This window comes from Neofelis nebulosa, chromosome 4, assembly GCF_028018385.1.
Source record: "Neofelis nebulosa isolate mNeoNeb1 chromosome 4, mNeoNeb1.pri, whole genome shotgun sequence".
Classification (NCBI taxonomy): Eukaryota; Metazoa; Chordata; class Mammalia; order Carnivora; family Felidae; genus Neofelis; species Neofelis nebulosa.
In genome coordinates this window covers 148,278,639-148,303,745 of record NC_080785.1, presented here as the reverse complement: position 1 = coordinate 148,303,745, position 25,107 = coordinate 148,278,639, and the positions used below count along the sequence as shown (strand labels likewise).

Genomic DNA, 25,107 nt, shown 5'->3' with positions numbered 1-25,107 from the left:
ATACTGAACCAGCTTTGCAGATCTGGAATAAAACCTTTTTCTCTATATTGTTGAGTTTGCTAATATTTGGCTGAGGATTTTTTTAAACTTACTTCTCTAAAAATTTTTTTGTTTTTTAATATTTATTTTTGAGAGAGACACAGAGTGCAAGCAGGGAAGGGGCAGAGGGAGAGGGAAACACAGAATCTGAAGCAGGCTCCAGGCTCTGAGCTGTCAACACAGAGCCCAACGCAGGGCTTGAACTCACAAACTGTGAGATCATGACCTGAGCCAAAGTTACATGCTCAACGAACTGAGCCACCCAGGTGCCCCCTTTTTAACCTACTTCTTGAGAGATACTGGTTTGTGGTTTTCTTTTATTGTACTGTCTGCCTAGTTTGGGTATCAGAGTAATACTGGCTTTATAAAATCAGTTGAAAATTGTTCCCTCCTTGTCTGTTTTCTGGAAGAAACTATGTAAAATTAGTGTTAACTCCTCTTTGAATTCTCCAGTAAAACCATCTAGACCTGGAGATTTTTTTCTTTTGAATTATGAATTCAATTTCTTCAATGGCTATAGGACTATTCATGTTATCTATTTTGTCTTGGTTGAATTTTGTAGTTTGGGTTTTCAAGGAACTGGTCCATTTCTTCCAAGTTATCAAGTTTATGACTATAAAACTGTTCACAGGGGGTGCCTGGGTGGCTCAGTCGGTTGAGCGTCTGACTTTGGCTCAGGTCATGATCTCACAGTTTGTGAGTTCAAGCCCCGTGTCGGGCTCTGTGCTGACAGCTTGGAGCCTGGAGCCTGCTTTGGATTCTGTCTCTGTCTCTCTCTGCCCCTCCCCTACTTGTGCTATCAAAAATAAATTTTAAAAAATTTAAAAAAAAACATTAAAGAAAAATAAAGTACTTAAATGCTCACAGCATTAGCTTATTACCCTTTTAATGTCTGGAGAATCTATAGTGATACCTACTATTCCATTCCTGATACTGGTACATTGTGTTTTATTTTTCTTAGTATTGCTAAAAAGGTTTGTGAATTTTATTGACCTTTTTTAATTTGTGGTGCCTGGGTGGCTCAGTCAGTTAAACGTCCAACTCTTGGTTTCAGCTCAAGTCATGATCTTATTGCTTCGTGGGTTTGAGCCCCACACGGAGCTCTGTAATGACAGTGAGGAGCCTGCTTGAGATTTTCTCTCTCCCTCCCTCTCTTTGCCCCTCCCCCACTTGTGTTGTCTCTGTTTCTCTCAAAATAAACTTAAAAGTTTTCTAAAAACCCAGCTTATTGTTTCACTAATTTTTCTCTTTTCATATTTTCAATGTCATTGATTTCTTCTGCTCTTATCTTCATTCTTTCCTTACTTCTGTATGTTTTGAGCTTAATTTGCTCTTCTTTTTATAATTTCTTGAAGTAAGAATTTAGTCGGCTCTCAGCCAAGTATCTTGAAGGTGTGGGAGGAGTTCCCCATGGCTAGGCCACCTGGTGTGCCTGTCCTGGAAGAGAGCCTCTGACTTTCACAGATGAAGACTGCTTCCCAGACTCAGCCAGTGATGTGACTCCTCCTCCACCCTTCCCTCCCCTTCGTGGGAGGAGGGAAAGCACTCCCCCTGGTGGCCACTCATTGTCAGCAGGGCTCCTCTAATCCTTTCTGCCAGTTTTTCTGGGCTCACCTGATATTGTTGGCAGGACTACCACTTGATCCAGGAGGGGAATGAGCCTACCTGACCTGTCCTGTGTTGCTAGGTTGGAGGTCAGCAAATACCAGGCCTGGGTTCCCACCTTCTGTAAGGGTTACACCTTCTGTAACCCTGTTACAACAGGGTTGTAAGACCCTGTTGCTGTGCTGTTTTGTCAGTTCTGAGTCTTCCCCTTTCCACCTTTCAGAGTTCTACTGATTGTCTCTTGTGTTATTTCTGGGTTTTATAGTTGTACTTAACAGGGAGAAGCAAGGAGAGACAAGTAAGTCTAGGCCATCTTGTTTGGATCAGAAGTCTCACTGTGCACTTTTATGGATGGAAACTGAGGTTCATGGAAAGGCTAAATAGCTTATTACAAATCAGAAGAAAACAGTCTTGGCACTGTGGCTAGAACTCAGGTACTCTCACTCTTAGGCCAGTGGTCTTGACACCACACAGCCATTGCCTCATTACATGAAAGAACACATTTTTTTTTATAAAACAAAAACTTAATGAGCTTTAATTATGCTTACAGACTAAACTAACACATAAAATAGAGTATAAATAAGTTAAAAAACATACAATAAAAGGATGACAGAATATAGAATTGTAGTCACCATGCTGTATATTACATCCCCATAACTTACTCATTTCGTAACTGGAAATTTGTACCTTTTCATCTCCCCTCCCCCCACCTCAGGCAACCATCGATCTGTTCTTTATATCCATGAGCTTTTATTTATTTTGAAAGAGAGAGAGAGACAGAGTGAGCACAGACAGGCAGAGAGATAGAGGGAGAGGAAGAATCCCAAGCAGGCTCTGCGCTATCAGCACAGAACCTGATGAGGGGCTCGAACTCACAAACTGTGAGATCATTACCTGAGCCGAAATTAAGAGTTGGACACTTAACCATCTAAGCCACCCAGGCATCCTGTTTTTTTTTTTTCCTTAAAGATTCCACACATTAGTGAGATCATATAATATTTATCTTTTTCTATCTGATCTACTTCATTTTAGCATGATGTCCTCAAGGTCCATCTATATTGTTGGCAAAACGTAAGGTTTCAATTTTTTAATGGCTGAATAATATTCCATTGTGTATATATACATTTTCTTCCATTCATCCATTGATGGACTCCTAGGTTATATCCACATTCTGGCTATTGTAAATAATGCTACAATAAACACAGAAATGCATATATCTTTTCAAATTAGTGTTTACATTTTTTTTGGATAAATACCCAGAAGTGGAATTGCCAGATCATATGGTAGTTTCATTTTTAATTTTTTGAGAAATCTCTATACTGTTTTCCGTAGTAGATGCACCAATTTACAGTCCTAGCAACAGTGCATGAAGGTTTGCTTTTCTCCACATCCTCTCCAACACCTGTTGTTTCTTATATATTTTTTTAAAGTTTTATTTATTTATTTTGAGAGAGAGAGAGTTTGAGCATGGAAGGGGCAGAGACAGAAGACAGAGAATCCCAAGCAGGGTCTGTGCTGTCAGTGCACAGCCAGATGCCGGGCTTGATATCACGAACCATGATATCATGATCTGAGCTGAAATCAAGAGTCAGATGCTCAACTGACTGAGCCACCCAGGTGTCCCTGTTATTTCTTGTATTTTTGACAAGAGCCATTCTAACATGTGTGGAGTAACCTCATTGTGGTTTTAATTTGCATTTCCCTGATATTAGTGATGTGGCGCATCTTTTCATGTACCTGTTGGCCATCTGTATGTCTTCTTTGGAAAAATGTCTGTTCAAATCTTCTGCCCACTTTTTAATCAGATTGTTCTTTTGCTATTGAGATGCATGAGTCCTTTATATAATTTGGATATTAGCCCCATATCAGATATATGACTTGCAAACATTTTTCTCTTGTTTGGTAGGATGCCTTTTTATTTTGTTGAAGGTTTCCTCTGCTCTGCAAAAGCTTTTAGTTTGATATAGTCTCACTTGTTTATTTTTGCTTTTTCTGCCTTTGCTTTTGGTGTCAAATCCAAAAAATCATTGCCAAAACTGATGTCTAGGAGCTTACCACCTATGTTTTCCTCTAGGGGTTTCACAGTATCAGGTCTTACATTCAAGTCTTTAATCTATTTCGAATTTATTTTTTGTGTATGGTGTAAGATAAGACAGTAGCAGGTACCTGTCCACTTTCCCCAACACCATTTACTGAACAGACTGTCTTTTCCCCATGGTATATTCTTGGTTCCCTTGTTGGAAATTAGCTCGACCATATATGTGTGGGTTTACTGCTGGGTACTCTCTTCTGTTTCACTGATCTATGTATCTATTTTTGTGCTAGTACCATACTGTTTTGCATACAACAGCTCTGTAGTTTATCTTGAAATCTGGGTCTGTGATACCTCTGGATTTTTTTCTTCATCCTCAAGTTTGGCTATCTGAGGTCTTTTGTGGTTCCATACAAATTTTAGGATCGTTTATTCTATTTCTGTGAAAAACGTCATGGCAATTTTGATACGAAATACACTCAATCTGTAGATTGCTTAAGGCAGTATAGACATTTTAACAATATTACTCCTTCTAATCCAGGAGCATGAAATATTTTCCCAATTCTTTGTGTTTTCTTCGACTTCCTTCATTAATGTCTTATAGTTTTCAGTGTACAAAAGCTTTTTAATGGCAAATTTTTATTCATGCTGAATTAACGTCATTATATTCTACAAAAACATTCATGGCCAATCACAACTTTAAAGTTCCTTTTTTTGACAGAAATAAAAGTTTAATTGGATTTTTTTCAGTTGTCCTTGCAAAGGGAGTGAAAACATTGATACAGTGAGTGAATGGCTTCATTTTATGAATGAAATCATCAACGTGAATTTTTTTTCCCTAACCTGTTCTCTGGTAGAGAAACCCTTCAATTTCACTAAAACTGTCCTTGACTATTGGGCTCCATGTCTGGCTATGTGTCCTGCAGGTGACTGTGCACACTAACTACCACACTACCGGGTTGGCTTTTGTTTTCTGAGCCTTCATGCAGCCTGATGTGAAGAGTTTTCCATGTTTGGAATCCAGGTTCACAGCCCCTCTTCTGTTCACAGAACTATAAAACACCACCAACGCTTCAAGCAGAATCAATGTCTAATGAATAACAAGTAATCTTGGAATATTTTACATGTAAAGTAAACAGATTAAATTTAGCTTTGACATCCCTTTGACAAGGAACACAGAGGAAGCTCTGTTATAGACAAGATATAAGCAGTATCTTCCGCAGTATCTTTGGTTATGTTCCTATTCCTCGCGGCTAAGGATTGCTCCTACATAGAGTAATCAGACTGGGCTTTGAAAAGACTCCATATATGGCAAGTACATGCAACCATCTTTCTTTAAATATGCCTCTTCCAACCTTGGCTAAAGAACACACAAAACACAAGAGTCCAAATACAAGATTCCAGTTTCCCTCTGATGGACACACCCATGTAACTTAGACTGATCAGAAAGTTTGTGATATGCAATACATTAGGCTCAGAACATTCTTTGGGCTGAACAGTTTGGGCTGAATAATGTTTTCATAGGGGGCTGAAAGCCCAACTCTTAAGAAAGAATTCCATATGGATAATCAAAATAAACCCAGCAGAACTATCAACTTACGTTGACAAAACTTTACTTATATCCTCTCTTCTTCCCTTGAAGAAATACTCTAGAATTTAGAAATAAGACATACGCCTTCCACTCTTGTACATTATCAAGTAAACTGCCAAAAGAGACCCAAACACTTTCAAAGGCATGTTTGCAGAAGAAATAAAGATAAGGAAGCCATAACGATAGCTTAATGGGTACGGGATAAGAGTCACACTCGATTCTGCCAAAAGTGGACCTGTAGAGGTTCAGACACGCATCCAAGAATCAGCTCTGTCTGCCAACATATCAAATGCACAGTGCATGCAACTGGCAAGAAAGCCCTGAGAGCTGCCCCTGAGCCTGTCACTGTCACCGGTGAGGAAAGACAGACAAGTTACCAGATAGCTCAGATCACGGAGGACCTGTCTCCAAGCCAAAGCCAAGTATTCTTCCCTCAAGAGAACTTCCACTCCAAGGCCCAACACATACCATGAACAATTCATTTGCTGAAACATCCCGACATAATTTTCCTTGATTAACTACAGCAATTTAAGGATTTGACAATATAGTATTATTTTGCTGTGGCAAATAATGATGGCATCCTGATTTATAAGTGCCTTTTCTCAAGACAAAAGCAAACTATCTACCTATTGGACCCCCCACCATATTTGCAGCTGTTAACGGCTGTCCCAAGTAAGTCATGCAGTACAGGCAAGTCACCAAAGAGTTAGGGAGTGTGGTAGGATATTTAATTACTTTTAAGTTGTACTTCCATGAAAAACATCAAAATGCAGAAAAGAATATCGAAAATTAAGTGTTTCCTTTGCTTTTTAAATGACAGCATCTTTCTTTTAAAATTGTGAAAAACAAGACTGACAAAAGATTAAAGCCATTAGATTAGTTAATACTGAGAAATTTTAAAGATTTTTTTAATGTTTATTTTTGAGAGACAGAGAACAAGCGAGTAGGGGCGGGGCAGAGAGAGAGGAAGACACAGAATCCGAAGCAGGCTCCAGGCTCTGAGCTGTCAGCACAGAGCCCGACGCGGGGCTCGAACTCATGAACTGCGGGATCATGACCTGAGCTGAAGTCAGATGCTTAATTGACTGAACCACCAGGTGCCCCAATATTGAGAAATCTGAAAAAGCTGAGGAGCAAGAGTTTTCCATTTTCCCAGAGAGCGCAATTTGCAGATCCAGCAGCCCGTTATGATTTGATGTTACATCTCATTCTGCTTCTCATCTGGAATGGTATACGTCATGTACAAGATCAAGAGAATCCAAATTAATTTGGAGGCTTTGTAAAATCCCTTGAGACTTCTTGAGATGCTGTGAAATGTCACAAGAACAGAGCTGGGAATCACTCTCGTGCACATGCTGTCTTTTTGATTCATTTATTATTTAGATCTGACCTACTTTCTAAAAGGATCTGAGGAGGTTGGAGATTTTCTCAGTATGGTGCCAAACACAAAAGGGGTTTGATAAAAGCTTTTTGGCAATGGTGTTAAGAGTTATAAAATTTCTAAAGATGATACTGACAAAGATCCTCTACACAGGAAGGAAGAACAAGAAAATGTGTTTTGAATATGGCCAAAAACATTTACTCTAAACATAAGGAAGATCCTTCTGATTATAAAAGTAATGTAAGAATGGAATAGATTATGTAAACAGTGGCCTGCCCCGGCTAGTGAAACAGCAAATGCCCCTGCCTTGAAAGATCATTTCCTTTAGGACAATAAGCCTAGCCTGGTGGCTCCACATCGACATTAAAGGAAAGAGAGAAGAGAAAGGCTCCGAGGTGGAAAGTAGAACACAGGAAAAGGGTGTGGGGCCGCAGCCTGGCTGGCCTAGGATTTTGACAGGAACTGTGGTAGGTGGCAAACAGGCAGGCAGGAAAATGCTATGAATCCATACATGCAGCTGGTAAATGGGATTCAGCAGCTTACCTGTTATGGCCAAAGAACACACATCTTAAAACACCAATGAACACAAACATAGAAGAGAGAGTGTACTTTCTAAAATTTAAATTGCAGGGGTGCCTAGGTGGCTCGGTTGAGCGTCGGACTTTGGCTCAGGTGGGATCTTGTGGTTCGTGAGTTTGAGCCCCATGAGGGCTCTGTGCTGACAGCTCAGAGCCTGGAGCCTGCTTCGGATTCTGTGTCTTTGGATTCCGTGTCTTCCTCTCTCTCTCTGCCCCTCCTCTGTCCGTGTGCGCTCGCTCTCTCTCTCTCTCTCTCAGAAATAATAAATGAATACACTTTTAAAAAATTAAAAAAAAAAATTTAAATTGCAGTGTCTAGGGGCACCTAGGTGGCTCAGTTGGTTAAGTGTCTTGACTTCGGCTCAGGTCATAATCTCGCGGTCCGGGAGTTCGAGCCCCACGTCGGGCTCTGTGCTGACAGCTCAGAGCCTGGAGCCTGCTTCAGATCTGTGTCTCCCCCTCTCTCTCTGCTCCTCCCCTGCTCACGCTCTGTCTCTATCTCTCAAAAATAAATAAATGATAAAAAAAAATTGCAGTGTCTATTTTGTGAACACTGATTAAAGACATAGGTCAGGAAATTTTAAAATGTTATTCTGCACGCTCTTTGGTTTAGTATTTTCACATTTAGTGCCCCTCTCTAAATTAAATCAAGCCTGAAACCATTTACTGGCAATATCACTTCCATAGTCCCTTTAAACACTGTATTCTTAGTATGGGATTCAGATACATGAAATGACCACTAACTTTTTTGGGAGATTAAGAAAATAAACCCAAAGAATATTACAACTGATCGTTTCCAGTTATAGACTTCCTATTCCTAAATAATGGCAGCTCTAAGTAAATAAAACAAAATGGGGAGTCACACCAGGGCTTGACGCCTGCTGTTAGAGTTTCCTGCCACACAGTACTTGCTGCTCCCAAGGCAGAGCTTCCCCTGGGAGTGGGGGTGGGTCGCTGCAAGTGATTATGGGTATGCCAAATGTTGGACCTGTCTGACCCCTAGTGGTCTATTCACCCCAGTGTCCCACACAGAAATGATCACTTTTATGTATCAGAAGGGACAACAAAGCTTGGGAAGCATGGTCCCTGGCCTCCAAGGAGCTGAGTTCCTGTTTTCTGTGCTCCCAAAAATCCACATTTAGGGCTTTGGGAAACAGTTCAAATAGTAGGTGAGAAAAGAGGGAACTTCTTTTCTCTCCTTTTCCTAACTTCTCTGCTATATATGTATTTTTCTGCCGATTTACTAACAGATCATCCAAACCAGGGTTGTAAGGCAAATGCCCATGATAGTCTAAGAGACACAGGGTGTGGTGGGATCCGTGAGGCTGTGGTGGGATCAGTGAGGCTGTGGGGGGCATGCCCTACCCAGAGTTCCTGACTATCAGTGCTTACAGGGATGCAGGTGCTGTATGGCCATACAGCCACTTTGTCATAAGAAGGAAAGGCAGAAATCCAGGTGTCTGTGTAAAGTGTCATTTTTAAATGGTAGCAAATGCTTATTCCATGCCTTTCTGTTTAAAAAAAAATGCCGAGCATCCCTGGAAGTAGTGACTTTGTAAGTAGCTCAGATCTGCCTGGACCCTCCAGGGGACTGAACCTCAGTCTTGAGGTTTATTCTGCCTACTCCAGAGTGGCTTCAAATCTTCTAGTGGTTACTCTGCTTCAAATTTTTTGTTTTTAACTTTTGAGAGAGAGAGAGAGAGTAAGAGAGAGAGAGAGAGAGAGATGGAGGGAGGGAGAGAGAGAGAGAGAGAGAAAGAAAGACAGCACGACCGGGGGAGGGGCAGAGAGCAAGGGAGCCACAGAATTCAAAGCAAGCTCCAGGTTCTGAGCTGTCAGCAGAGAGCCCAACGCAGGGCTAGAACTCACGAGCTGTGAGATCATGACCCGACCCGACCTGAAGTCAGACGCCCAACCGACTGAGCCACCCAGGCACCCCTGTTTCAATTTTTACCTCCACAATGAACTTCACTTTGTAAACAAGAGGTGAAAACCTGTATACATACATATAAAGAACACATTTCTGCCACTTAGCTATAAGTAATTGTTGCTTTTCTTTGCGAGTTCTCAGAAGAGAAACTATAATTATCTAAAAGAGATAAATGGTGCATGCATGGTTACCTTTTAAAATATTTATAATTATGGTAATACCACAATAAAAAACAAAGATAAAATTGCATTTTACCTGACAACTCTACTTTAGGGGGGGAAAAGCCAGTACTTAGTGAGATACACTAAATGAATCTGCTTTGGAAATTCTGAAATGTTCACGGACTTACAAAGTTAACCAGAAGGTACTTGGCAGAGGCCCTACTAGAGACTCCACTGGAACACTACAGGCTCTATTAGAACACCAAACAGTGGCTGCAACAGAGAGAGCAACAGAGACGTTTGAAATGTCTGACCTGACAGCGTCACCAGGTCAGCCTTGGGGTCTCAGTTACACTCTATGTTTTCATGGTGTTTCTACCTCCTCGATCTACTAACGTGGCAACAGCAAGGCTCTTTCCTTATCTTTGTCCAGAAGGCCAGATTAATGCACTTGCCACAGGTCCTTTCTCCTCCACTGATTACGGAATCACACCAACCACAGCACTGCTGCTGCAGATGGCGAACACCGCCTGCCTTTCTTCAGGCTGCTCGAGAAGCACTGTGCTGCATTCAAAGATCACAGGGAATGGACTGTGGAGCTTTTGGAATTGTTTATAAATTCCTCTTTCAGTCTGGAGGTAGAAGTCACATTTTTTGACCTGACAAATTGTAAACTTCTCTTGCAAGGACATTTCCTGCACTGTGCTTGGAGTCTGAAGATCTGTGCAAATGCCAGGAGCCACCTACCATCTCTACTGTTCTGAGTCTTGCCCTTGAACTGAGAAAGGGCAAGCAGAGACCAAAAAAAAAAAAAAGTACACATTACAGTGTTTCTTCTACTAAAACTTTCCATTTGGCAGCTGTATTTTCAACACTATGGAAATGAATCTCCCTGCCTTTTCTAGTGATCTAATTTTAATTAAAAATGCTCTCTATCAAGAGACTGATGCCCGATATAAAGGAAAAGTTGTAAGTGAAGCGGAAACAAAGAGGTACTTCTCACAGGCTTTTGGAGGTAAGTTCTTAAAAATATTAAATAGCAATAACGTTTTTATTTTCACTTGCTTGTTACAGTGATTTGTTGTCGTTATGCAAGTTACAGGGCAACATACTTTGCTCATTTTTCCAAAAGTGCTTTTGGATTATAGAAAACATTTAAAAAAATGAAAAGTGTCATTCAGTGGGAGATCCATGCCCTGAGGTGTTGGATGCAGGAAACGTGAATAATTGTCCTTGTTTATCTTTCAGTAAAAAAAAAAAAATGCAAAGTCTAACATACACATAAAGTAAAATAATCTTTTTTTTTTTTTTTTTTTTGGCTAAAACCACCATCATACATTGGTCTAAGGAAGGAATAAAGTTAGGTCTGAGAAGACAAAATCTAGACTGTGTATTTCTTCTAATTAATGGATCAGTGTTGCTGCTAAAAATGACCAGGAAAAAACCTTAAACATGTAAATTCCTCCACAGTCTCTGATGGATCAGATTTTCACTAGTACTAGCCTAATCATTAAAATTTATAGCTGATATTTCTAATCACAGATTTTAAATCATTAATTTTTACCATTAATTAACAGAGCTGTTTTAGGAGTAATAGTCATAGCACTGGGATTGATATAGTAACATATTTCATTAAGAATCCTGACCCTTTCAGAAAGGTAGAGTTCTAACACAATTTAATGACTTCTTGGTTATAATTTTTCTAAGAAAATGCAACAGAACCTAAGGATTAAAAAAAATAACTAAAATTCTTTAAAAGTACCTTATAGTTTTTTTGTTTTTTTTTTTCAACGTTTTTTATTTATTTTTGGGACAGAGAGAGACAGAGCATGAACGGGGGAGGGTCAGAGAGAGAGGGAGACACAGAATCGGAAACAGGCTCCAGGCTCCGAGCCATCAGCCCAGAGCCTGACGCGGGGCTCGAACTCACGGACCGCGAGATCGTGACCTGGCTGAAGTCGGACGCTTAACCGACTGCACCACCCAGGCGCCCCAAAAGTACCTTATAGTTTTAATCGAAATGGTATATATAGCACTTGGTAAAGTGCTTGGTAAATGACAGATGTTCATTAAGTATCACTGTATTAAGGTGTACGTCTGAGTTAAATAATCAGCTTGTTTGTTTAAAAACAGAGTAAAAGACAATACCGAAATAGTTTTTGCAAAAGGAAATCACTGAATGCCAGAATTGACTTTATAGAGCTTATTGGGACCACAAACCTTTACTTTAATGTTTTCAATGAACCAAGTTACGATGGAGACTGTCTTGCTGTAACAAAGAGAAAAACCAATTTTGCTTACTTTTACTTTTTTGTTGATTCATATAATACCAAATTTTGGATTAAAAAAAAATGCTCAGAACCCTGTTTACAGAAAATAGTCTTGGGGCATTCCAAAATTAAATTTCCACGTAAGTGGAAATCAAAGGACTCCTGACACTGGTCTTAGGGAAAGCGTTTTCTAGAAGAAACAGAGTAGTAAGCTAAGTTGCGTGTAGCAGGGGCTTGCCAAATGCTTGCTGAAGGAATAGTGGGTAATAGAATCATGATCTCCTCACTGTAGAAGAGTGGACTGTCGAGATAAGTGTCCTGTGAGAAGATCAGAAATGTACAGATCCTATATCTGCTTTTTCAGAGGCCAGTCTCTAAATGGAGAGTAACTGTCCTCGTACCACTTACTGAATACAACATTCTTCTTAGCATTTTATTTAGATGTGATGGGAAAGATTTTAAACTACTGACCCAACATTTTATTGTTTCTGAGTGTATTCAGATCTCTTTATTCCTGAATAAGTTTTGTTATGCTATGCTTCTTTTAAGAAACCATACAATCTAAGTCTTAAACATATAGGCAGAAAGTTTTTCATAGCGATTTCTTGTTTTTTTAAAAAAAGTGTTCCCTACATTTAGTTGCAATATGTAAAAAATATATTGATTATTCCTAATATTGCCTGATTTGTCCCCATCCCCACTCTTTTTGTTGTTGTTGGATCAATCAGGTTATGGGGGAGAGTTTTTGCTGTTGATTTCGTTCTATCCTTCTAGTGAAATTTCTTTGTTCTGCAGTTAATTGCTACTCATCTGTATTTTCCTCCAACTTAACCCAGATTTCTCTTTTTTCTTAACTTCTTGGGCTGGGAGGCCTACATATGGTTATTTTTATAAACTTCTAATATGTATTTGAAAAAAATGCAAATTCTCGAATTGCTGGATGCAGGCAGGGTTCTTTATATGCCCGGTAGATCAAGTTTAACTGTACTGTTTCAGTAACTCACAACCATCTGCTTTATCTGTCAATTACTGAGGTGGCCTGTTAAAATCTCCCCCTATGATTATGGATTTTTAACATTTGATATGTATTTCTGGCATATACTAGGTATACGTATGGGATATGGGATATCCCATATGGGGTAGTTTTATCTTCTAGGTAATTCATTCCTCTTCTCATTATGTGGCAACTTTAGCCCCTGATGTTTTTCACCTGAAGTCTATCAGGTATGATTAGCACAGCTGCAGCAGCTCTGTTAGGTTAACAGTTGCCTGATAGATTGCATTCCATCCCCTTACTTTCAATCTTTCTAGGTTTTGAGTTTTAAGTTTTTTGAAAACAGCCTTACTCACAAATTCTGTATCTTCATCCTGTCCTACAATCTTTTTGAACTGGCAAGTTTAGTTCACTTAACATTTTGTTCTAGTTACTGATTTATTTATGTCATTTTATGTTGGGCTCTCTATTTCCTGTGGTGTTCATTCACTTTTTCCCCATCCTGGTTTGCACTGGTTTAAAAGACATCCTGTTTGTTTTGCAGTGGTTACCCTGAATCATTTGAACACAAACAGCTTGATTTAAGTCTATGGTTAATCAATTTATCTATTCTTACTTGAGTCGTGGGATGCTTTAGGTTTGAAGAGCTTTTACCTTAAGCTGTTAGTGTCTAGTATTTTTGCTTCACCTTTTTAAAAAATATTTATTTTGAGAGAGAGAGAGAGAGAGAGAGAGAGAAAACATGCAAGCAGGGTAGGGGCAGAATGAGACAGAGGAGAGAATCCCAAGTAGGCTTCCTGCTGTCTGCGCAGAGCCCAAGGTGGGCTTGATCTCATGACTGCAAGATCATGACCTGAGCCAAAAATGAAGAGTCGGGTGATTAACCAACTGAGCCTCCCCAGCATCCTGCTTCACCTGTTTAGCACCTCTGCTCACGTCAGTCATTTCACTGTTTTATACAGTCCATGCTTACTTTGACTCACCTCCTTTTCTTTGCTCATTATAGTTTGTAAACTTCATTTCTTACTTCTGTACTCAATTTTATTTCTGAACCAAATTAAATACAATTCAGAATTCAGATGCACTAGGAGCATTTCAAACGCTCAACAGCCATGTGCGGCTAGTGGCTATTGTACCAGGCAGCACTGCTTTAGAAGCACCTTCAGAAAGGGGCTGCTGGAGGCAAAAGTTCCGTTTTTGTTGAAAGATGTCTTTATTTTGTTCTCCTGAACTACTGAAGTGTGGGCTGTTTTTTCCTCAGTACTCTGAAAACATTATTCCTTTGTCTTCCGAACTCAGGAGCTGCAACTAAATATGCTGTCAGTCTAACTGGTGCTCTTTGTAAGTAATTAGTCTCAAGTAGCCTTTGGTTGCTTCTTTTTGTGTATTTCTACTTACTATGCTTGGTGCCTTATTTTACTGCCCAAATCTGAGGTTCATGTCTTTCAAGGATTCTAGAAAATTCTTAGTTGTAATCTCTTCAGATACTGTCTCTCTTTTTTTTAATTTTTTTTTTTTTTTTTCAACGTTTTTGATTTTATTTTTGGGACAGAGAGAGACAGAGCATGAACGGGGGAGGGGCAGAGAGAGAGGGAGACACAGAATCGGAAACAGGCTCCAGGCTCCGAGCCATCAGCCCAGAGCCTGACGCGGGGCTCGAACTCACGGACCGCGAGATCGTGACCTGGCTGAAGTCGGACGCCTAACCGACTGCGCCACCCAGGCGCCCCCAGATACTGTCTCTCTTAAACCTATTTTATATTCTGAAATTCTTCTCTGTTACATGCTAGACTTCCCAAGCCTATGCTCTTTGTCCCATTTTCCATTTCTTTTCATTTTTTGGATGAATTCTGGAGAATTCCCTCAGATGTCCTTTTCTATTCTTCAATTCTCTTTTCTGTTGTTACAAATTAACTGCTGAGTCCAGGGAGAGTTTATTTCAATAATTAAAATTTTAAGTTCTAGGAATTCGACTTGGTTATTTTTTAAAGCTACCTGTCACTTTATTTTATACATGTGACATTTACATCCATTAACGTCTCTGATCATTTCATTAACTAAAGTTCCTGGGAAGGTTTGGCTAATCCTGTTTGTTGTGTTCTACCTTTCACTGATTGTGAATTATCTCCCTGTAGATAATTCACACTCCTTGTGAATTATCTCCTTGTAGATAATTACTCCTTGTTAGTAATTTTAGACCATGAGGCTTATCAATGAGGTCCCCGGGCAATCTGGTTGTCCCTCTAGAAGAATTTTGCATTTGCTTTTACCAGGTGTCCTAGGGTACTCACCAGCTGAGGATCAATTTTTATGTTAGTTTTTGGCCTGGGTAAGAAATTATACCAAATGAATGGTATAACCTGAACCCCAAATCCTGTATGAGAGAAGGCTCATGGCCACAATTTTCAGGGGGAGACATTTTCCCTCTAACCACAGCCCATACTGAGATAGATAAACTTGCCTTGTCCTCCTCTTTGGTTGGTGGGCTATCTTTCTGATTCATTAATATGTAGCGCATTAGGGGACCTAGCTGTATGTATATAAAGGTGTCTCAGCTCCACCTCTCCACCTGTGAGAGTTCATGGCCTTGTCTCCTGGCCCTGTGTCACCGTAATGGGGTCCTTACTGAAGGAGAGCTCCATACATAAGAAGCTCTAACAGCTGGCAGCCAGTGCCAGTTTATAAGCTCCTCACTTCAGCCCTCAGCTCTCACTCTGATGCTGGCCACTGAAATGTCCGCTATTCTCTTTTTGCCTAAGCTATGCATTTAATATTTTATACAGCAATTCTAAATGTTTGTAGGAGGAAGGTTTTCTGTCATGATACTGCTGGACAGGAGTTGAAGGAGATTTACTTTGATGTGCCTCTGCCATGGAACTCCTGGAAGTTCAGAGTCTCCAAAGAATGGTTTTATAATACAGTTGGTAACATGGATTCTCTTTACAAATGAGAACAGAAGATCAGCAGATCAGTAGTAACGCATATTTACACAGCAAAAAAACTATGTTTCTTCAACCAATCAAAAAAAAAATTAAAACTATCATCAATGTTTTGGGGGCATCTGGGTGGCTCAGTCGGTTAAGCGTCTGACTTCGGTTCAGGTCATGATCTCACACTTTGTGAGTTCAAGCCCCGCGTTGGGCTCTGTGCTGACAGCTCAGAGCCTGGAGCCTGCTTTGGATTCTGTGTCTCCCTCTCTTTGTCCCTCCCCTGCTCACGCTCTGTCATTCTCTTTCTCAAAAATATATAAACATTAAAAAAAACTAAAAAAAACCCCAACTATCATTAGTGTTTTTTAGGAAGAGGTGTCCACAAATAAAACACCTACCTCAATCCCAAGTTTTAGACAGGAGGGTGCTTTGCGTTCCAGTATACTGATCAAAATGAACACTGTGACCCACTGACCAGAACTGCTTCTGTTGAGAGCTTTAAAAAATTTGTATGTTCTAATATTTCTCATTTTTAACATGTATAGATTTTCAACTTATCATACCTCAGGCTGTCTGGTAATGGCCCCTATAACATCCGAAAATAATATCTGTAAAGACAAACAGAGTCTCCAGCTTGTCCTGGTGCTGGTTAGAAGGGATGTGAAGAAGGACACTACGGGCCTGCGTTATAAGAGAACCTGGATAATATTAAAATCCCTACAACTCTTCCACTTTTTAAAAAGATCACTTGGCTTGGGTCCAAGATGGAGACACAGTCTATATTTTATATTTATAAGTGCCTGACAAAAAACTTCATGTATATGATGCTCTTTTAAGATAAGCAGGCCAGATCAGTGGTTTACATGATTTATTCAAGGTTACAGCCCGAAAATGGCAAAGCCTAGAATAGAATTCTTTTCCGAAAATTAAATTTCATGCCAAAAGAGTGTTACCATGGCAAAGACACCCTCAGGGATATCTTCTGCAGCCTTTGTATCTAGGAATCACTTATAAATTTTAAGAAAGAATGACTAGGGGCGCCTGGGTGGCTCAGTCGGTTAAGCGGCCGACTTCGGCTCAGGTCATGATCTCACGGTCCGTGAGTTCGAGCCCCGTGTCGGGCTCTGTGCTGACAGCTCAGAGCCTGGAGCCTGTTTCAGATTCTGTGTCTCCCTTTCTCTCTGACCCTCCCCTGCTCATGCTCTGTCTCTCTCTGTCTCAAAAATAAATAAACGTTAAAAAAAATAAAAAAAAAAAATAAAAAAGAATGACTAAATGAGAGGCATAAAAATCGAATCCAAATTCAGATATGGCACAACAAAAGGGTGTGTTTGGAGCATGGGTTCATGCTTTACATCTCTTCTGTCCATTATGGTAGCCGCTAGCCACATATGATTACTTACATGCAAATTGGTTAAATTAAATAAACTAAAAAGGAAAAGAAAATGTCTTGGTAGCACCAGCCACACTTTGAATGCTCAATAGTAGTCACAGGTAGCTGGTGGCTGCTCTATGGGATAGGGCCAATACAGAGCATTTCCATTATTCCCATTATTAGAGTTCTAGTTGACAGCCTTGCTCTAGAACGTGGATTGATGAAGTTAAGTAATTTTATTGTTGCAGCCATCCAGAAAGAACACGGGCTTTGATGATCTGAATTCTGCCTATGTCACTTACAAACTTGCGACTCTTGAGCAAGTTTCTTAACTTCTCTGGGACTCTTGTCTCCTCACTATAAGTCAGAAATAAGGTGTTAGGAACGACACCTTTGCTTAATCAATTATAGAATCTGCAGTCTTCCCAACCCTCGCCACAGCCTCACAGGGGTCTCATGACTGCCAAAAGGCCCTTTGATGAGTATAGAATATACTACTTCCAGAATATTCAACAGAATCACCAACCTAAGCCCTTGGCTAGTGTAGGCATCTTCTCTGCAAGATTTTGCCTTTTCCTTGTGGGGGTGGGGGTGGGGGTGGGGTGTTGTATAAATCAAAACTAAAAAATAAAATAAAACAAAACAATTTATTTAGAACTGGGAAAAATGAGAGCTCAGTTTTCTAGTAACTCCAAAAACTGACATGAGTGAAAGAAGCTGGACCTGAAGGTATAACGAGTGAAACGGGTCAGTGTTTTAGTGATATTTCCCACAAGACAATGCCAGAAGAGCAGCCACAGAATCAGGTATAATTACCTGTATACACAATCAGACACTAATTAACTTTTTGTTTAAAGAACAAATCCCTTAACAACTCAATAGCTTGCAGCCTTGACAAGACTATTTTCCACATTTGAGACTAGGTAGACAAAACATAGACCCAAGAGAGGCCATCACACTCCCAGAATCACTTCACCCTGCCTTGTCACTTCTCCCTGATACAGCCGTTCCTTTAAATACCTTCCCCGAGCTCCTCTTGTAGACTGTTTCTAATACACCCACAGTGTTGTACTTGACCTTTTCAGGCCTTTGTCTAGTCTGAAAACAAGCTGATGTGCTCTTGGATTTCTAATTAGCAATACCAGAAACCATACAGCCCTTAGAAAATAATTCAGTGCCTCAACTAACTGGGGAGTTGGACAACTTTGGTTAAGTGAGTTTTCTGTTCAACTAAGGAAACCTTTGTTTCAACTTCTTGTTGAAAATCTTTCTAGAATAAAATGCATTAGTGTACCTTTCTGCTTGAGAATATTCTAATTAACGTAATAAACACTCCTGACGATTTAAATTCTTACCATCACAACAAATTAATCTAGGATACTATAGTGGGGTTAAAGTTACAGCACATTTTATGGTGACGTCAGGTTGTACTCCAGGTATCTGCTAGATGTGCACAAAAAAAGTCTGATCTACCTTTCCAGATAACCGAGGCTCTGATTAGTGAAATTCTGGTTAATCGTGATTTAATTCTATTTGTGCTATGTTGCACTCTCAAGTCCACAGGAACCTTTGCTTGTGAAAGAAATACTATGATTCACATTAGGCTTATGCTAAATAGTTATGAAATCCATGAGTCTCTGATAATTTTCCAGACTACTTTCAAACTTTTGTTAGAAGCAATAGCTAGATTAAGTTTCCAGGTAGTAAGGAGCAGAATTAAGCCAATTTCTCTTAAAAAAAAACAACAACTGGGGCGCCTGGGTGGCGCAGTCGGTTAGGTGTCCGACTTCAGCCAGGTCACGATCTCGTGGTCTGTGAGTTCGAGCCCCGCGTCAGGCTCTGGGCTGATGGCTCGGAGCCTGGAGTCTGTTTCCGATTCTGTGTCTCCCTCTCTCTCTGCCCCTCCCCCGTTCATGCTCTGTCTCTCTCTGTCTCAAAAATAAATAAAAAACTTTGAAAAAAAACAAAAAAAAAAGAATAAACATTAAAAAAATTAAAAAAAAAAAAAACAAAAAAAAAACCAACAACTGGATCTGTGTTTCGCTGCAGAATCTCCCTTTAATAGAAAGTTCAGCACAAAGAAAGCTGCCATCTGAAGTAATTCTGCTGTTAACATTAGTTCCAGCATGTCCCCAGAAATTAAATCTCAGAGAGGAACTGTCTGGACAAATAGTTCACTGAAAAATCAAGAGACTCTATTTCACTCAGATACATAAAGTGAGCTATGGAGAAGAGTTTGGGGCTTCTGTCTCTGAAACAACATCCTTTCTCACTCAGGGAATTAAAAGCTGCCTAATTTCCAGAGCTACTTCTATTTTACACTGAAGACATTCCTTCAATACTAGTTACCTCCCAGTCAAGTGAAATCCAAAGAGTAACTTGTCCTTTTTAAGTGAGAAGTAACATCTCTCTGGCAATCTCCTTGGATGATAGTGACAGTCGCTCTGCTACCACAACCATTGTCTGATCTGCCTACACTCAGTGCCAAACAAACTGCCTTTCTTCTGCCCTCAAACACTCATATCTTCAACACCCATACTGAAATACAGGAATTGAGGTTACTTTTTAGTATCTTACTTCTTGAAAGAGCTTTGTGGACTGTATGCAACCATTCTGAGGAGTCTGTAAAATGCCTGAAAGGTCTCTAGAAGTCATTCTACAACTGAGTAGCTGCCACTTGCATCTGAGTCACAGCTGACTTAACTGCTTTCCTGCCGTACGTAGGTTACTGTATCATTAACAGTGAGTACAACAGCTCGTGGCCCAGAATTTGGACCCAGCAGACACTCAATAAACAGACTGAAAAATAACACTCCCAGGGCAAAAGATAGTACTTGCTTTAGGGATAGAAATATCAGTATCAGTCCCCATCCTGTATCTCTCAAACTAAGTTCTATTTCTGTTGTTCAGGGGCATGGACAGCCAATAATTGAATGTCACAACCAAAACAAAGGGTGAAACTTACTTTCATAAAACAAACAATAGGAATATAATGTAATGCTATTATATGGAATAGTTTATTGAACTAAAACAATATAAATGTTACTGTATACAAAAGTGTATACTGTTTCAATTTTAGAAGCTCAATTTAAAAGGCTTGATCTTACTAAGAGACTCATTTATAACCATAAGAGCATAGATTATGTTTTTTATTATTAACTTGCAAATCCAAAAATAGTGTGATAGAAACTAAAGTCACTCAATTTTAATTGTAAACATATGAACCATAATAAGACAGATATACTTACAGCTTGCATTTCTATACAGAAGAAATGGTTCATGGAGCTGAAATTCCAAATCTTTATTCACTGGTTCAACCAGATTGTGCATATTCAGTCGATTCACAATGGTAAAACCATGGTAAGGTGAGGCTGACCTTAGATTTGACAAAAAACAAAAACAAAAACAAAACAACAAAAAAAACCAAACAACCCTGTAGTCACTGTTTAATTCACAGAAATGTTATCTACTTCTTTATTTCCATTTCAAAGAATAACTACATTATTGCATTACACAATATTGTTAGCACTTAAAATTGTAAACAAAAAATTTAAGACAGATCATATCCCTCCTCTTCTCAGAAGTTTCCAAGGGCTTAGTCCCTCAGACTGAAGGCCGGTGGCCTTGCTAAGACCACCAGGGCCTTGGCTGGTATGTGTCCTCCTTGCCTTCCTCTCCTCTGCCTCTTGTTCTCTTGGTCTAGCCACACCGAGCTCTTCACTTTCCCTACAGGAGAGCACTTCTACCTAAAGACCCTTGCCTGGAACACTCGTCCCGAATCTAGTTATCTCACCCCCTGCAAGCTTCTCCTCAAATATCACTTTCTCAGTGACACTTACCTAAGAACTACTCTTTCTCAGGTTCCCAGCCTGCTCTCAAGTTCAATACCTCCAGCCCACCTCTTTTTTCCCATACCACTTATTATTTTTTATATTTACTGTCTTTCTCCATTAGAATGTAAACTCCACACAAATAGGGTTCTTGTCTTGTTTTTTTGCAGTTGTATCCCAAGATAGATAGCCAGTAGATGTTTAATAAACATTTGCTCAACAAAAATATCACTTATTTTAAATACGGTACAGACTTGGTTTTAGTATAGAGTATAGTATTTAGTATTTAGTATAGTATATAGTATTTAGTATAGTCTACTTTAGGTATACTATAGTATATAGTATTTAGTATAGTCTAATTTAGGTAGACTTGTCACCCATAACAATCATGATTGTTTCTTACACCAAACAGGTCTTTCCACAGTTCTCCTGAGTTAGACAGAAAATGCCTCGAATCCTATAACAACAAATGTCCTTGGTTCTCCTATCAGGGTGAGTCAGTACATGACCCTTTAGACACTCCTCACATGTATACAACATTTCACAGTTTCTCATTCATTTCTCTGTGTACATGGGAGAGATTTTAGAATACTACTCTACAGATTAGGAAATAAACTCAGAATGATTAAGGCTTTTGTCCAAAGTCACACAAATAATGTGACTAGAATTTAGCTTTAGGTATTCTGACTCCAAATCCAGGCTTCTTCTAGACTAAGGTCTCTGCAAAGTGATATTCTGACACTGTGGCATACCTTAATCCAAGGCACATAAAATATTCTCACATTTCCCAAATAGTTTCATTGGTTTCCTTTTGTTAGGATCAACACTGTGTAAGCCTCTATGAATATTATTAAACCAAATCATTTATTATACTAAACTTCATATTTTCTACAAACAGTGGATGTGTACTATTCTGTAACAGTAAGGCCAGGAAAGTACTTTCCAAATATCATAGATACTGAGGCTCTAACTACAAATGAGTTTCTAGAGATTTACATAGGTAATAAAGAATAATGAAGTAGGTGAAGGATAAAGGCCCTTTTTTTTTTTTTTTTTTTTTTTAAAGGAGAAAGATGAAGGGCAGGGAACAAAGTGGCAAAGAATAAAGAGCTGCTATAGTTAATATGTAATATCAAAGCACTTACATACAAAGGAAAAAAAAAAGATCAGTGTATTTGGACAAGATCTCAAAGCCATACACCAGAATTTAGAGAATATTTGACAAATTCTTGTTAATTACCATCAATGGAGAAAGGCAATCCTTAAAAGATAACTCCTAATACAAAAAGGTGGGGAGGACCAGATGTCAGTAATAATTCCTGCTGAATCCCTCTGCTTTAGAAACCATGGGAAGGAACCTGCCCCAGTCAGAACAAGACCTAAGGGAGATCCAGAAAAATAAGGACTCATGACTATCCTTTCCTGTCAGTTACAGTTAGGACACAAAAGTTGCCTAATAAAACAAAAGCTGTAGTTTGTAAACCAATCCTATTTTACATAATGACCTCTTAGAAAAGTTGAAAATATAAAATGTGCAATTGAGTAATCCAGGCTTTCTAAATGACTCTCAAGCTAAAATTACACATTACTAGCTCTGAATCATAGGAAGGCTCAAAGAAGGGACATAACTTGGTTAGAATCTCACAGCTACAAATGGATGAATAGGGACAAGCAGGAAGGTTCCAAAGACAAATGTACAACAACGCTGAACTTTATAGGACACTATTCACCATTAGATTAAAAATAGACATGTATCATTTTTTTAAAAAGCTTACCTTCGATATACAAATAAGGTCCCTTCTATATCAGTCTTCTCCTATAATAGACAATGAGTCAATTAGTTTTTTCCCCCATACTTCAACCCCAATGGAGAAGAAATAAGTCATGTTTAAAATGAGCTTATTTATTTTAAAATTACTCACTTTGGAACAGGTCAAGTAACTCTTTTACTCCACAAACTACTGTTACCAGTTTCTTTCTTATCCTTTCTATGCTATTAATGCATACTAATGTATACCCAATGTTCAATACAGCAACATGTCTATTATCTGCAACATTTTTCTTTTTAAAATTAAAAAAATTTTTTTAATGTTTATTTATTTTTGAGAGAGAGAGAGAGAGAGCGAGCAAGCAAATGGGGGAGAAGCAGAGAGAGAGGGAGACACAGAATCAGAAGCAGGCTCCTGTGTCAGCTGTGCTGACAGCTCAGAGCCTGACTCAGGGCTCAAACTCATAGACCATGAGATCATGACCTGAACTGAAGCCACTGGACGCTTAACAGGTGCCCCAAAACATTAATGATAGTTTTAATTTTATCTTTGGTTCATTGAAGCAACATAGTTTGTGAGAAGTTACAACTCATTGTAAAATAACAAAGAAAAAGTTTTGCTTATGTTCTATGTGCCATTATCCAAATGAATGAATAACGGCAGCTTATTTTTCAATTCAGATTATGGCTTGCATTTCATATGTAAAGCAGGACTCCACAATTAAAATTCCACAACACTGAAAATCCGTGAAAAACTAGAAATAAAAGCTTGTTAGTCATAAGTTCCTGCCCCCAAGTCTTCACCATTTGTCTGCAATTCACAGCTCACAAATTTATATGCAGACCAAATAAAGTAAAATGATTCGGAACAATTCGAACTAAGGCAATGTCTAAAACAGCTACACTTAAAAAAAAATTCTATAATTTTGTTCTTTTTGACTTTCCATATCTCCTTCTCTTCCAGGAGGTAAAGGAAAGAAGATAAAGTAAAGCAAGAGGATTCTGAACACTTTCTTCATCTGAATTGTTTATAAATGTCAAATCATTCTTACAAAATTATTGATTAAATATAACCTATGTTTCTGTTTTATACCTTAAAGAATATATTACGATAATATTTCAGAGCTTTGTTAGTATAAGCATTTCATTTCTTACTGAAATGTGAACATTAGTCATTTATGAACTCAATCCAACAAATATTTACAGATTATTTGACAAATGTAAAGCCTAAAGCTGAATGAGCAAATTACTGAGGGTCAATTACTAGAAAACTGGAAATTATATTACTTTTAAACAGGGGTTCACAAGTCAGAGAACAGATTGAATGTAACTTTTCAGACCCCCTCCCGTGCAAAAAAAGCCAAAAAGTACTTAGTCTGAAGGGAGCATTCAGAGGTGACATCACCAGCAGCACAGCTGGAACGAAACACATTTACAGGGTCTCTTTTCCAAAGGTTTCAAGGGAATCCAATTAACATGGAAGCCCTTTTCCTAAGTGCCTTGAAATCTTTTCCAAAACTCTGGAAACAGAGTGCAGTTAGATAAAAGCCGGATTCATCCCCACCACCTCCCTTCCAAGAATTGAAACTAATTGGATTTCAAGCTTTAAATCCAAATGACCTCTATGAAGGGGGCTCTTATTTACGTGCTTGTTGGGGGAGAGCATGGGTGTTTATAGATTATGTATATGTACTTTACCTAATAACCCTCACAGCTTCAGACGCAATCTTTCAGCTATCTTTCTGACCCCACCGTTCTCATCCTCCAACACATCTGCAAAGAAGGCAGATCGCCCATGTCCCCGGACCCGACCCCATGGGACTGATCCTCCTGCAATCCTCCCCTCTATCGGCTTTTCCCTCGGGACGTCTTGGGCCTACTTCTCTCGCTCCTCTCTCCCAATCCTCGAAGCCCCTGACACCTTTCAGGGACCGGCCTGTCTCTTCTCCAGTCCCTGGCCTCTCCTCTGCCGCCCTGGCCTCCGGAATCGTCCCCAACCCAGGACAGTCCGCGCGGTCCCTTTAAGAGGCGGTGGCCGGGCGGGCGACCTCAGCGGCCTGGCCGCACTCACCCACTGGTTGGCCTTGGGGCAGAAGGTGTACAGAGCGACCTGGCCCGTGAGGTCTGCGATGCTGGTGATGTAGGGGTCGTGCTGCTTCAGGGCCGCAAGGCTCATCTCCTGCCCAGCTCGGCTCAGGGACTCCATCTTGAATTCCGGAGCCGAGCCCCTCCAGCGGGGGCGGAGTCGCGGGCAGGATGGTGCCATCCAGGCAAGGTTTCCCCAGCTGCGTCAGCACCCTCAACTTCCGCCTCTCCTCCGGGCCTCGCGGCGGGGCGGTACAACAGCTATTATGCTCCGCTGCGTCCACGGCCCGGGCGCCGGGTTCCGGGACCGTCGGGCTCCTAGGGTCCGACGTGGCTTTGGCGGCCGAGCTTGCTGGCGGGGGCGCAGGCGTATCCTGTACTCGGGTTAAAATGTCCTGTCGGCGGGATCGAGGCTGCCCTCGAGCTTTCTTCGGGCTCCTGCCGGACGAGGCAGCAGGCCGACGCGGGGGCAGCCTGCGCTTGAGGAGGCGCAGGCCGGGCCGCGGAACGAAAAGCCGGCTGTGCCTGTGCGGCACTC

At 40.0% G+C, this 25,107-nt stretch overlaps 1 protein-coding gene across 2 annotated transcripts in view; it reads right to left on the bottom strand.

Moving 5' to 3' along the window:
• Positions 1-24,778, bottom strand: part of DCP1A (decapping mRNA 1A) — a 57,592-nt gene extending 32,814 nt beyond the window's left edge. The window contains exons 1-3 of one of the 2 annotated variants that reach the window (XM_058726558.1): positions 24,556-24,778; positions 22,492-22,532; positions 20,135-20,262 (exon numbers count right to left, since the gene is read on the bottom strand). In XM_058726558.1, coding sequence (XP_058582541.1) covers positions 20,135-20,262; positions 22,492-22,532; positions 24,556-24,750 — 364 coding nt within the window. In that variant the 5' untranslated portion in view covers positions 24,751-24,778. Of the gene's footprint in view, positions 1-20,134; positions 20,263-22,491; positions 22,533-24,555 lie in introns of those variants that run through there. The other variant, XM_058726559.1, reaches the window with a different exon arrangement.
• Between the last annotated feature and the right edge of the window lie 329 nt (positions 24,779-25,107).